Source organism: Microtus oregoni, unplaced genomic scaffold (genome assembly GCF_018167655.1).
Source record: "Microtus oregoni isolate MIOR12 unplaced genomic scaffold, Mior012 000004F_ref0000308, whole genome shotgun sequence".
NCBI classification, from domain to species: Eukaryota; Metazoa; Chordata; class Mammalia; order Rodentia; family Cricetidae; genus Microtus; species Microtus oregoni.
Window position 1 is genome coordinate 39,573,252 of NW_024543063.1, and position 15,240 is coordinate 39,588,491.

A 15,240-nucleotide genomic window follows, 5' to 3' on the forward strand; every position below is an offset into this window, starting at 1 on the left:
TATATAGGATTGGGGGTGGTAGCTGGGGAATCACGTAATTTGCATTAAACAGCACGCTCCTATCAGAAAGCTCCTAGTACAAGTTGTAGTTATCATCTCTGGAAACATGGACCTATCGCAATGTTCCCAGTACAGGTCTAATTACCATACGGGCATCACGGGGAAAGTTTCTGCGGGGAACTGCATCCAAGGTCACACTAGAGATAAGTCAGGCATCCAGGCCTAGAGAAAGTCTTCAGATAAGGTTAGGTAGAGACAGTGCACCTTCCATGCATGTGTGTGTGTGTGTGTGGGGGGGTGGGTGGGTATCCATGTTGTGATATTGTGGAGCACAGAGATAGCTGGGCCTCCCAGCATCTACCTGGTCATGGTTGGTTTGTAGATACATCCATGCTGTAGCTCACAGAAGACAGAAAAGTGGGGCTCCAGGAGAGCTATCTTCTCTCTTAAATTGAATGTGACCTGCAAAGTCATCTTTCCGCTACATCACATTGCCCCAAACTAAATCCCAGGGGCACATTTAATAGCAAAAGATTCTGGGGAGTCTGCCGCCCCATCTTAAACTCTACTGTCATAGAATCAAGGGAAGGTAAAGTGTGTGCATGCGTATGTGTGCATGTGTGTGTGCATATGTCTGTGTACACACGTGTGCACATGTATGTGGAGCTCAGAGGACCACCTTAGGTGTCACTCCTCAAGTACAGCCGACATTTTTCTTTTAAACAGGAACTCTCTCATTGGCCTAGAGCTTGTCTAGGTGGGTAGGCTGCCTGAACAGTAAGCCTCAGAGCTTCCTGGTCCTGTGTCCCAGTGCTGGGATTACAAAGGTACACCACCACACCTGAGTCATTTTACATGGGTGATGGGGATCGAACTCAGATCCTTATGCTTGCAAGACAGGTACTACGTTGGTGGAGTTATCTCCCTAGTCCCACCCGTGTAGCTTTGAATGGTTAACCAGAAGTTTCTGTCACGGCAAATGACGGATGTAAAATGTATTTTAAATACTTTAAAAAAATATAAGCAGTGCACAGTCATATATTCAACAAATATTTATTAAGTGCCTACTATGTGCCAGATACCCCTAAAATAGTTACAGACATTGGTACTGTGGGTAAAATTAGATTGCCCTGTGAAAGCAATATTCCAGTTTTGAAAGACTTTTAGTGTTTTAGATTTTTTTTTTTTTTAAAAAAAGGCACCTGGAAAGCAGGCAGGCCCTTTCTGTGCACACTGCAGGAAGACTGTTCCCACCTGTCGGGTTTCACTTGCTGAAACTGTTCTGAGCAGAGAAGCTCATGCTGGAACCTCTGGGGTGTTCTCTCGTGTATTGACATCTTCACAACTTGCTTGAAGAAAGTCTACGAAGGAAGGTCTTTTCACAAGACGGTATCAAGTCATTGAGATCAAACTCAATGTCAAAGGAGGGACTTTTTTCCAAGATAATCAAGGCAACCAGCACAGCCAGTTTTGAAGTCATTCCCTTGACTAGGTACTTCACCCCGGTTTCGGGGTCTGTATACTCGAAGCAGTGAATCACAATATGGTGTCCAGAGTATGTGAAGTGGTTCTGGTAGTAGACTTGGGGGTGTAGGAAATAGTCCAAAGGCATGAGGAACACATCCTTCACTTCATCAGCGTTAGGCCGGGCCTGGAAGTTGTGGTCTAGAAAACCCACCACGGGGGTTATCAGTGCGTCATTCTGAAAGCAGAAACCAAAACCCACGTATTACAAAGTGCAGCAATGTACTGATTCCAAGATTCAACACATTGCCGCTGCTAGAAGAGGAAAGACCAAGGCTATGATACATGGGACAAGGTGAACCAGGGGACAGGGGTGTTCCTGACACATTTTCCTGTCCCCCATGTAACAGAGATGCTCCACTTGTGTTGGCATCTGGAATGATGTCATACACATTTTCCTCTTGGTAAAAACAGAGGTATGATGTCTTATCAGCATAAAAGTGGCATATTACAAAACTGTAAGCCATACCATTGCTTATAAACTATATTTTGTATAACATACATATTTGTCTTGTGAAGAGATAGTTTTACTTATGAGCATGAATGTTTGCAAAATGACAGAGTTTCTGCTGCATGGAGCGTCTTCACTTCTACTGGAAAGCCTGCAAGAGAAGCTGGGTCTGAGCATAGATGCGATCTCCAGTTTGAAGCTCCCGGGTCACAAGGAAGATGCTGGGGAAAGCCAGAAGGAAGTACATAGTGAGGGAGGAGTCTAGAGAAGGCTAAATAGGCCCGTGGGGACCTCTCATGGATGGAGGCAGCCAAAGAAGGTTTCAGGATGGACTCAGGTAAGACTATTAACTGTATCCATGGTGAATAACCATCTTTGCCTAGAGAGGAGACAAGGGGAACATAGACCATAAATAGCCATAGGGTAATAAATCTTAGGTTATAGGTCTAAGAGAGTCCCAGCCATGCTGGATCCTGCATAAAGGCTCACTCTTGGAGGTCATGGGTTTTCCAGAGCAGATGATGGTAAGCTGAGAATTGAGGTGCAAGCAATTTCTTGATGTGCTAGAGGAGAAACTGGTGAGGGGCTACGGAGGGAGAGCAACAGCTTGAAGAAAGCAGGCAGGGTGCTGTGGAGTACACTCCTGCTAGAGATGCGGAGCCAGGGTCTCGGGCTCAACCATAGTCACCGGTGGAGGACAGCTTTACAGGGAGATGGTGCAACACTTCTGCCTCTCTGTGCATGACATCCAGCTTTAGTTATCTCCAGTTACCCAGAGAACTGCTGGCTACCAGAAACGCACAGTGGGAGGGAAGGATGGACGAAGAGGCCTCAAGGGAACCCCAACAGGGTATGCCAGAATGAGGTACCTTACAGCTAACTAGCCATGGGCTCAAACCCCCAGAACTCTGAACTGAGCTAAATCTCCCTTCTAGGTCCTAGTTTCATTTCTATTGCTGTGATTTAAAAAAAAAAAAAAAAAGGTCACCAAAAGTTAGTTTGGGGGAGAGAGGGTTATTTGTTTCAGGGTTCTAGCTCACAGTCCTTCAGTGAGGGAAATCGAGGCAGGAACCCACAGGAGTGACTGCTTACTAATCCACACAGCATAACTTCTGAGCGAGGAATTCACTTCACAATCAAAAGAGTGAAGCAGAAACCATGGTGATGCAGTTTGCTGGCTCGGCCCAAGACCACCTGCCTAGGGTATGGTACTGCCCACAGTGGGCTTGGGCTGAGCACTCTTGCATCCATTAACTACTGACATGCCCCTACACACACACACACACACACACACACACACACACACACACACACACACTTCGGCCAATCTGATCTAGATAATTCAGGGGAGACTCTCTATGTAGGTGATTCTAGGTTGTGGCAATTTGACTTTTAAAATTAACCATCATAGCCGGGCGGTGGTGGCGCACGCCTTTAATCCCAGCACTCGGGAGGCAGAGACAGGCGGATCTCTGTGAGTTCGAGGCCAGCCTGGTCTACAAGAGCTAGTTCCAGGACAGGAACCAAAAGCTACGGAGAAACCCTGTGTCGAAAAATCCCCCCCCCCAAAAAAATAAAGTAAAATAAAAAAATAAAATTAACCATCATGCCCTATTAGTTGATTAGCTGATGTGTTTGAAGACGAGCAGAAAGCGGCCCGAGGCATCTGTGAACTCCATTATTCCAATCACCCACATACAATTATTCATTAACTCTAAGGGATTGTGGAAATGAAGCTACCCTGGTTTGAGAGACTTTGAACTGCTCTAGTTCAACGAGTCAGGGAGTTCTAAACTCCCTAAAGTGTGTTGGAGGATTTGCAGAAATTAATTGAAAATGAGATCATTAGAAAATGCAACCAAAGAGGAAACAACTGCCACGTTGCCCTCTCATGCTCTCTTCTCTTTGTCCGTGTCTCCCTGTCTGTCTGTATCTGAGTGTCTCTATGTCTCTCTGTCTTTAATCTTTCTCCTCGTGTCTGTCTGTCTCAGTCACCACACACACACACACACACACACACACACACACTCAGCAAGCATTTATGGAGAGGTCACCAGCTTGTTCCATACTGAATCTTTCCAAAAGGTGTCCTTTCTACTTTTCGAATATTCTCCATGAAGAAGGATGGGCTCAGTCTCACTGCCTTTTACAACCCAGTACCACTGAGACTTTAAGCAAAATGGAACAGTAAGACAATCTAACCCTCTGGTTTTCCAACTGTTAGGCATTGGTGGCAGTATTGCTTTAATATACATTTTGCCTGAAATTCCAATGCAGAGAATATTTAAATTATCTCTATCTAGTTCTATGGTTATATGAGAAGGACACCCCATCCTGTGGTGTTCCTCACTCAAACTATGGCACCAGCTATGAGGAAATCTATCAACTATGAGGAAAATGTCAGCGACACTCACACTCAAGGACGCTGAACCAAAGGCATGGATGGTAAACCTTGACGCTGCCACAGTCACAATGAGCGCAGTACAAGAAACTGTCACAAGGACTAAGAGAGCCGACAACACAATCTGGTGTGCAGGATGGGGTCAAGGGCAGAAGGGAAGACAATAGGACAAGTAGTAAAGAACAGGTGGGTTTAGTTCATAATAATGTTCTAATATTGTTTCCCAGCTGTGACCAACACACCACAGCTGTGTCAGACATTAACCATGGAAGATGCTGGGATTGGGGCCATGAGAACAGATGACTACTAATTTGTCATCATTCTGGGCATGAATTTAGAGGGCTATCGTACATTTATACTGATCAAATAATGCTGGTACACAGATTAAAACCAACCAGTGAATCCCAGTCCTTTCGCACAACAGTGAATTTGCTAGCCGATGAGAACCGGCTATTCCAGCTCCAGGTTTGCAGATGCTGTTTGGCTTGTCAGATAAGAAGGTCCTGATTCGCACAGGAATGTGGTGACAAACACTGGCAGTTTTTAGACAGCTTGTCACATGATCTTGTCCTCCCAAATTGTGACCCTAGTCTAACTATGAGGAGCCCATAGTTAGCATGAAGAGCTAGCTCAGCTATGAAGAGCACATGCTGTTCTTGCAGAGGACTGGCATTCGAGTTCTCGGCATCTGTATCAAGTGGCTCCCACCGCCTATAACCTTCAGTTCCCAGTTTGGAGTTGACAACATCTTTTTGGCCTCTGAAGGATCCTGCAGGCACATTCACCACCACCCGCATAAGCATAAATAAAAATAAAGTCTTTTAATGAAGACCTTTGCCAGGAGGTACCTGAATTGAAGGACATCCAGTGAGCTTAAAACTGCTAGGGTCATGATAAGATGGAGTGTAGGAAATAATCACAGACCCAAGCACCACAGAGACCTGACGATCAAATGCAGAGGAGGCTGAGGAGAAAAAGCCCCCTAGTTCTTTAACTCCTTATCCCAAGGTGTGCACCAAAACAATTGACATTAGAGTAAACAGCAAACACTGGGTCCCTTCCCCTCCAAAGAGATAACATTTAGTATGTTGCACACTAGGATATTGTTTTTCAACTGAATTCTCAAAATAAATGTGTACTGGAGAAAAGTACATGTGAACTGAACACGAGCGGGGGCAATTCTGAGTATACTCGGTGTTCCATGGATCATTGACGTAGCTCCCCTCTTTCTGAATGAATGAGAAGGGCTTAGCCATGAATACAGAGCTCAATCAAAAGCACACAAAGTCCACACGAGGACCTAGTTATCCTGGTTCTATGCTTAGTGCTCTTGGGAATTACGTTTGAACCAATGGAGAATCCCCTAGGAGCTCAGAAGGGCTCATGACTGTCCTTACATCAATCAGATATGGCACCAGGTGAGAGACCACCTCCACTTGGTGGGGATGCAGCCCCACCTCCTCCTGGGCTTCACGGAGAGCAGTGGCCGTGTCATCCATGTCCACTGGGTCCCTCTTTCCTCCCGGGAAGCAGACTTCTCCGGGTGACCGTCTCAGCTGGGGGATTGTAAGAACAGAGTTACAAAGTAAGATTTCGGTTTGAGAACTATGTAGTCATTCAACAAATATTAACTCAACAAGATATGCTTTTCCTTGAATCCTAAAAACAAAACAAAACAAAACAAACAAACAAACAAAAAAAACAAAATCAAGACTGCTGAGATGGGCTTAGCAGGTAAGGGTACAACCTGAGTTTGAATCCCAAGCCCACATGGTGGAAGGAAAACAGTGATGTTCGAAAGTTGTCCTCTGACCTTCACATGAGTGGCATGGTGTGCGTGCATGTTTGCACAAGCAGGCTCGTGCACATGTATGTATACACACACACACATATACACCCCATACACAAATATATCTGACACTAGTAACTTTATTACAAAGGTTGGGAAATGTCTATTTAGAAAATTCTCTGTATTGTTCCCCATCTGAAATAAATATTTTACATAGTCTTTTCCTAGTTCACAAACCTATAAAAATATTTGTACTCAATATTAACATCAAATTAAACTTCGCTACTTATTCATGTACTATACCTTCTACTTTTTATATCTCACCACACATCCACCAGCTATGATTTTTAATGTATAACATTTGGTACATACAGAACATAAAAATATCCCTGAAGGAAATAATAATTTAACTTTATAAATAATATATGTATTTAAATAAAAATAATACTGCATAGAAAACATACCTACCAAGAATGCAGGCTCATTTTTGTCTGACAAATTCACATGTTCATAAAAATATTGTTAATTTCAATTCATTGATATATTTTAGATGTTTTTGCTTATTTAAAATATTTATATGTCTATATTATATGCAGAGAATAATTCCCTTATGCTTCCTGTATCCGTTTCTCTTCCCTCCTAGTAGTCCCCTTAGTCTCCCTAAGCAGTTTTCCTTTTCCTTTTATATCATATATATGCATGATTTTATGTGGCTATATAAAATGTAAGAACTACAAGTGAAGGAAAACAGTATATGATTAAGTTCAGTTGCATTTATTTTCTTACACATGGTATGATCTTGTTTTTCTTAATTTTCATTTCATATGTATAATATGTACATATATATATATAAACACAAACATATATACATATGCACCTAGGTTAATTCCATTTATAGTAAATAGTGCAAACACACAGACACACACAAACACACACACACACACCTTACATTAATAACTTTGAGACCTTCTGTTAATTCTAATTTTTGTCTACATGCCTCTTAATGACAACATAAACACATAAACAGACAGATACCAGTGAGGGTTTGTAAAAGCTAAAGGAAAGGATACTACAAAGACAGTATTACCAACAGATGTGTTTGTTAAGTCCTTTGTGAGTGCTAACCATATTCAGGGCATATGCTTCACAAGAATTTTTCTACAAGCTGTTATGATTTGTGGGAAAACACTGGGACAGGATCTCAGTTTGACCTCAGATTTGCTCTGCAGTCAAGGATGACCTTGGGCCTTTGGTCTTTCTTCTTCCTTCTCTCCAGTGCGGTGACTGGGATTTGCACCACCATGCCCTGTTTTAGGCAGTCTGCGGATCAAACCCAGGACAAGCACATGGTAGGCCAGCACTCTACCAACTGTTCTACATCCCCAGCCCTACAAGTTATTGTATCTTAAAGCATTTTTAATGAAGTAAAATCAATATGATTAACCAACTTAAAACAAACAATTCAGGAACATTTAATAAACCCATAAAGATATATAACCATACCTAATATCTAGTTTCAGAATGTTTTCCCCACTCCAAGAGGAAGCCACACTCATTAAGCTCCCCCCCCCCTCTGCTCCCTATTCTCTGCTTTCTGTCCAAGTGGATTTCCAGTTTAATTATTTCGTGTAAATGAAGTCACATGACATGTGATCGTCTGTTGGGGAATATTATTTTAAGCTGTATTGCTTTTGTTTATGCTGCATTTGTTTAACTCTGTGAAGCTGTGATTCTTTGCCTGTCTAAAATCCCTGAAGGTCTAATAAAGTGCTGAGCAGCCAATAGCAAGGCTGGGCCAAGCATAGGTGGAGCTGGCAGGCAGAGAAAATACATAGAAGAAAAAATGTGGAAGGGGGGGGAGTAAGAGAATAAGGAGAGGAGGACATCAGGGACCAGCCACCCAGCTATACAGCAAGCCATGGAGAAAGAAGTAAAGAAAGGTATACAAAAATAGGGAAAGATAAAATCCCAGAGGCAAAAGGTAGTCAGGATAATTTAAGAAAAGCTGGCAAGAAACAAGCAAAGTTAAGGCCGGGCATTCATAAGTAAGTGTAAATGTCCCCATGTGTGGTTATTTGGGAGCTGGCTGGTGGGCCTCTCAAAAGGAGTAAAGAGTAAAAGAGTCAACAACAACTTTCCGTATCTTTCAGCATCTTGTTTGTGAGGTTTTGCCATGTTGTATCACAGGCCTGAATATGGCTGAATAGTATTCCTCCGCTTGTATAGATCACAAATGATCTCTATCAACGGGCACACAAACCACATTAGGTTACTATTATTCTACTTTCACAGAAAGGGTAAGACTCCTAGAGGTTAAGTTACATGACAAAGTTCACACAGTGAGCTATAATTGGAGTTTAATTCTAGAGGCCATGTTCTTAATCAGCATAGCATCTATTTAAGAGTCTCTAGGGCCACGAGGATGACTCAGCGGGGAGAAGTGTCTGCGATGCAAGCCCAGCGATCGGAATTTGATTCCTAGAATCCACACACAAGGGGGCATGTGATGGCATGCATCTGTAACCTCAGAATTCTCACAACCAGACGGGATGCAGAGACAGAACAGCAATCCAGAAGCTTAAGTTTCCTCTACTAGTCAGCAATCATTCTGCAAGATTTGAGACAACCTGAGAGAAGCTCAAAGAGCAAAACTCTGGGCTCTTTAGCTGGGGAACGAGGAGATGAGGCCAAGAAAGACCCTGTCTCAATATCAAGGGAAGAAAAAAGAGACTCAAAAGTGGTCCTCTAGCTCCCCTACATAGGTCGCGATGCAAAATGCCCACATTCACACTCCCATATAAATTTAGATAAATAAATATGAGTTTGCTAAAACACAGTATGGATGAGGAGCCATCACCATCAGTGCCATGTATCTCTACATCTCCATTAATTTTTGTTCACTCACAAGAAGAACAGGGCCCTCTCTTTCCCGACTCCTCCACCAACATCTCCAACATTAGTTCTTTCTGTTTTAGGACAATGTGTCTCCATGTGTGACATTCGGTAATTTTCTCCTTTCTTGTCCCCGAAAGATGCAGCCCTCACCATTCTCTTTTCTGCAGTGCCCACCCCAGTTTCTCTTACACCCTCACCTACACCTTGTCCAGTGTCCTCCCCGTCATCTGCTGCGAGAGCCTGACTCAGCAGGACTCTTAGGTCAGCTTCTTGCCAACTCTGTGCAAAGATCAAGGCAGTGTGCGCCTGCTAGAACCAACCACAGGGTGGTTCCATGAGCTGAGGCTTCAGCATGTGGAGCCGTGTCTTGGTCCCAGGCAAGGGGATATAATGAGAAACCCTAAAGTTGGTTCTTGCTATCCAGAGTTCAACCTAGACGTCCTGTTGGCATTCTGAGCACCTGGATTGACTGACAGAGCTGTGTTAAGGAAAGCTAGCAGCCCGATCTGGTCAGAATATCTGTTTCCTTGAATGTGGAAATCCTCAGTCACAAGGTAATGTCATTTGGACGTGAGGCTCTTCGAAAATTCTAATGGAGCAAGGCCCTTATCAATGAGATTAGAGTTTACCAACTGCTCTGCTCACTCTGTGAGCACACAGGGAAAACCATCATCCACGAGTTAGAAAGAGGTCAGGACCGAGTACTCAATCTGCAGATGCCTAGATACTGAACTTCGGGGCCCCCACAGCCATTAGAAATGTCCCATGTTTATAAGCATCCAGTATAAGGTATTCTGTTGCAGCGGTTTGAGAGGACTGAGGCTGCTGCAGCCAAAGACTCCACTTTAGCAAGCCTTTTGTTTTTATTCATTCATTTCTTTTATTTTGTGGTGCTGAGGGTTGAGCCAGGGCTCTGTGCCTACTAGGGCAGTGTTCTGCCACTGTGCTATGCTACCAGCCCTAGGTAAGTCTTTGGAGAACATTAGTAGTTCCTCCCTGTCGTAAATGGAGAGTTCTACGGGATCTTATTTGGCAGTTATGGTCTCACACATCTTCTCATCGGTGACAGATGCAAGAGTAGGGAGGGGAAGGCTGGACCATTTTCTGTCTACTGAAGCCTGTCTTACAGAAGACTTTAAAAAATACACCTTCTGTTATTTTACCTCTAAAACATGATTTATTGCTTGCACATTCAACTCTACAGTAGCTGGTGACAGGGGCACTCACAAGGACTCATTGGCTTGATAGAAAATATGAACTTGATTTAAAATATGTTTTGAAAGCCCTTCAAAAAGACCCTAGAGCATGCCAATTCAATTCAAGTGGCCTTCCGCCTTGGCTCCAATTAATAGGGAACAAGAACCTTTTGAATTCCAAAGAACTCTGCTCTAAGAAAGGGTTCTACTGTTTTGGAAGCAAGTAAGTACATTTTTAAAAAACCAACTTTTCATAGACTGTTGGGACCAGAAAGGGTCCTACCTAGGCATGAGAGTTCATAATCTTTTCCCTCTGTAAATAGTGTAAGCTGTGTGTCTGTCTGTATGGACATACATGTGTTTGTGTGGGTGCACATGTCTATGTGTGCATGTGGAGGCCAAAGGTCAACTTTAGACACCATTCCTTAGGTGCCAACTATACTGGGTTGCTTTGATTGTTTTTTATTTATTTTATTTTTGAGATTATAATAGAATCACATCATTTCTTCCTTCCCTTTGCTCTCTCCAAACACTCTTGTATAAATCCCCCTTGCTCTCTTTTAAATTCATGGCTGTTTTGCATCAGTTGTTATTACAATCATATAGGCTATCCTATTCTATTTGGAGAGACCCAGGTTAATAGGAGACTGTCTCAAACAACAGTGTAGCTTCCGACATTACAAGGAGACCCTCATAAGCTGTCACCAACATGATGTTCTAAACATGAGCTAAACAAGGACAACACCAATAGACATGCCAAAGAGGAGGGAGGTCCTACCCTACACAAAGAACTACAGGCAACGAAGGAGTACTGAGGCCAGGGGGGACAATCGTTCCTTAGAGAAGCGCCCATCAACTGGTTATCCAACACCAAACGGACAGCCCTCAAAGCATGTATAAGTAGCATAATATGGACTAAGTAGGTTTATTCAGGAATATACATGTGCACACACACACACACACACACACACACATACACACACAAACATTCTCACTTTCCCAGTGAACAGACCTTATTTTTCTAGTTTTAGCTAAGTGTCTCCTCTGGGAAACTCGATTTTGATCACTACATGGACTGGTACCACTTGCCGGCCCCACAGTGAAAAGGATCTCCACAGCTCTGTGTCCCCTGAGTCCACAGAAATCAGTTGTTTGTTTGTTTGTTTGTTTATTTATTATTTAATCATACTGGTTGGAAGGCCATGCCATTTTCTGGTCCATTTATTTCTACCCTGGGATAACCTTGAAATGATCATTTCTTCAACTCTCTTTGGGAAACATTCCCAACAGCAAGGAAGGGTACCCAGAAGTGCATAGAAGAGACAGGAACACCCAGCCTGGTACAGTTATAAAGTCAGATGGTTTCTAACTTCAGCCGGCATTCAACTGGGCAGCGGGCTTCAGGGCCTAGGCTACTAACAGTACGCTCCAGTTTACCTGGATGGATTAGTTTAATGGAGTCATTGTTAATGGGGATAATTTTCTACCCTTTTTCTGCTGGGACTCCTGGCACTGTCTGGAGACACACAGATGAGCCTGTGGATGTGTGTTGCTGTCACGGGTAGAAATCAAGAAAACACTAAACATCCCAGAGTACGCAAGAAGGCTCCTTAACAAAGAATGTTCTAGATCCAAATCCTGTTTAAGCACCTATATTAAGTAACCCTGGTCTAAAGTGTTTTCTATTTCTTGTAAGGTAAATTTTGTTGTTTTTAAATGCCCCCAAGATGTCACCTACCTTGTCTGAGCGGACAGTGAGCAGCAGGTACAGCTTTCCTCCTTTGACTAGCAATGGCAGAAGGACAGAGTATTTATTAGCAGACAGATGGGAATATCTGGTCCCAACATCGAACCTTTTCAAGCGGGCCTTGGCATCGTCTATCAGCTTGTTCCTAAGAGGAAGACAAGGCAAGAGCTCTAGTAAGCAGAACTCTGGCTGGAAGCTCCTAGTCCTGCTGATCTATTTGTGTGTGGGGGGTGGAGGGGTGGGATGGGTGGTGGGGCTGGGAGCGTGCACCTTGGACTTCATTTCTGAGTCTCATTATAGTGTTTCAATAACCTGGCAGAAATCACAGCACTTAACCTGCATGCTATTGGCAAGAATGAGAGAGGCAAAAGCACCAAGTCCACAGTTGCATACACAAGTTCACTTAGAAAAGCAAATTAAATTTAAAATTCAGTGTACGCCAGGTGAGGCATGTATGTAATAAGAGCAAGAGGACCAGGCGTTCAAGGTTATCCTCAGCAACACGGTGAGTTCAGGGCCTACATGTGATACATGACTCCTTACCTCAAAAAAAAAAAAAAAAACCAAACCAAATCAATTATGTATGGTAAGACACTTCTCCCATCATATAATAGTTGAACTGTGACATCTGTAAGTAAGCTGTACTTCATTATAATTCCAGCTGTTTGGGAGCCGAGGGAGGAGGATCACAAATTCAAGGCATCCTGGAGATACACATGAGTTCAAGGCCAACCTTGAACTCTAGACCCTGTTTCAAAACAAGAAATAAAGAGAGGGCTTGGGCTGTAGCTCAGTACTAGAGCCTTTGCTTAGCGTGGGAGTCCCTGGTTCTGCCCCTAGTTCTCTGGAGGAGGAAATACTATAGTTACACATAAATAGGCCAGGTGTGTCAAAAAAGTCTTTATGAGGCTTGCCTGGCCCTTCTGCCATGTTCTCACCCCAGACGCCCTGTAAAAGTAACCCCCAAACTCACACATCCCCAGAATCTGGCAGAAGGCTGCTCTCTGCAGGGTGGACCCCCCCACTGTGACTCAGACTTTGAGGAAGACTGAGAAGGAGCCCTTGATCTAACTTTAGAGTCACAATGCTGCCTCTGTGGCAGCCCAAGGGACTGTGTTTTGAGAACCGTTACTGATGGATTACGCCAAAAGTTTAGATTCCTCACCACGTATGGCAGCATTTTCTTGTAGCTCTTTCTGGGTTCCTCAGACAAGCGTATTGTGCTGCTGGCCTGCACAGGGTGTTGGACAGTGGCCTCATTCATGTCAACTTAGAACCTGGGGATGTGACTTTACTCAGAAATGGGATCTTTGCAGATGTAAGTAGTTAAGACTGGATTTCGGGAAAACTCCCAATGCAATGATGGGTGTCTCTGAAGGAAGAGAAGAGGCTAAAGAGAGACTCCCATGGAGATGGGGACCAGAGTGCTGCTGCTATAAGCCAAGGATGGCCAGAGGCCACCAGAAGCCGGAAGAGGCAACTGAGTGCCCCCAGAGACTTCTGAGTGTGTTGCTGTGGACACCTTGATTATGGACTGGCCTTCGGACCCAAGAGAGGATGAGGAACTGCTATCATTTAAGTCATACAGTCGGTAGGACTTCGTCATGGTGGTCACAGGAAGTGGCCATCAGCTTTCAATATTCTGTAGGGTGACTGCGCAGAAGCAGATGTTTAGGTCAGTCAGAGGTCACTTCATCCCCAAAATGGGTGGAGCCTGGTGTGGGGGCTCACACTTTGCTTGGGAGGTTGAGGCAGGAGGATTGCCAAAATTTTGAGACCAGCCTGGGCTACATACGGAAAATAGTAATGGCATCATCTCCTGGAGCCTCAGAGTCCTCATCTGAAACTTGTTTGAGGGTAGTCTTGATGATAAAGTGGCTGGTTCACAAATGGGGATGGAGTGCGGGGGAGAAGCCCTCAGTTGTGACTGTTAATGACTTGTGCATCCTTAACAAGCTATTGGCTGGAGATGTTTGGTTATTCTCACCACCTCCCCCGCCCTTTCCATGTGGCAGAGTGCTGCCTGCAAACCCATCAAATGTCCTGGAAAGGGTCACTGAAAGCGGGCACATGGTGCACAGGCCTCTATTCAGAAAAGACAACTAGCCAGGCAGGAAGAACTCTGCCCAAGGAGGCTTTTAAGGAACCCCTCGAACTGCCCAGAGGCAGCAGGAGAAACCGAAGTCTAGAAACTGTCTCCATACTATCACCATTAAAATAGGAGCAACAGCTCTGATCAGGGCTTACACCACTCTGTGTTTACTTCTCAGGACAGCCCTGTAGGTAATAACAGGATTATGTGAGCACAGGCTGGGAGCAGCCTTGAGCAAGAACCACGATCAATCGTGAGTGTAAGTAGCCATCCAAGAACTTGAACCCCGTCTGCCTGATGGCAGGACTGTCCGGCCATCGTGGGGTTCTGAGGTTCTGCTGTGGGGCGGCAGGTTACTGGAATGACACAGGTTGGCAAAAGGGAAGCGCTGTGACCTAGGGGCAGGAGGACACTGCTGCCTGTGTGAGACTCTTGTTAGGTGAAACCCCTACTCTGTCCCCAGGAGCAGAAGGGGCAAAGTCCCAGCTGGCTATCCAGGAGGCTAGTTCGGAGGAGCCTGAACGGCACTATGGCTCGGCAGGTTGTCAGCCTCGGGTCTGGGCAGTGATCGGGACCAGGCTTCAGTGTCTGGAGCCGGAGGACTTTACCTGACACAAGGTCGCGACATCGGCCCTGCAGTTCCTTTGCTACGAGCTGCTGGGGACTTCAGGAAGCAAAGCGCTCTCACGCGCGTGCGCATAGCTGTCCTAGGAAGAAGCCGGACTGTGCAACACCCGGGAGGGGCGGGGCCTGTTGGTGGGCGTGTCCGGGGCGGTGTTGGGTCTGAAGTTGGCGTTGACAGGGTTTAAATTGCTGAATACACTAAAACGGTTTGCTTTCTAGCAACTTGGGCTTCTCTAAACCCGTGGATAAAAAAAAAAATTACACGTGTGTGATTGTGTGTGTGTCTGTGTCAGTGTATGTGTGTGTGTGTCTGTGTGTGCGTGCGCCTGCCTTCGCAGGCGCGTAGGTCAGAGGACAACTTGCAGGAATCAGTTCTCTCCTTCCACCCCGTGGGTTCTGGGGATCGAAGTCTGGTAGGTTGGCTCAGAGGCAAGCACTTTTGCCTGCTGAACCATCTTGCAAGCCCAGTGACATTTAAAAAAAAAAACGTTTATTGATTCTTTGTGGATTTCACCTAATGC

General features: G+C 44.6%; 1 protein-coding gene across 2 annotated transcripts; it reads right to left on the reverse strand.

Moving 5' to 3' along the window:
• Positions 1–1,041: 1,041 nt before the first annotated feature.
• Positions 1,042–14,801, reverse strand: Nudt7 (nudix hydrolase 7). 2 transcript variants are annotated; one of them, XM_041650506.1, is made up of 4 exons: positions 14,704–14,801; positions 11,995–12,148; positions 5,774–5,932; positions 1,042–1,702 (listed from the first exon to the last, which is right to left on the reverse strand). In XM_041650506.1, exons 1-4 carry the CDS (start codon positions 14,793–14,795, stop codon positions 1,340–1,342), a joined length of 768 nt encoding a protein of 255 aa, XP_041506440.1. In that variant the 5' UTR covers positions 14,796–14,801; the 3' UTR covers positions 1,042–1,339. The 2 variants fall into 2 exon arrangements, with proteins under 2 accessions (XP_041506440.1, XP_041506441.1); XM_041650507.1 differs by lacking the exon at positions 5,774–5,932.
• Between the last annotated feature and the right edge of the window lie 439 nt (positions 14,802–15,240).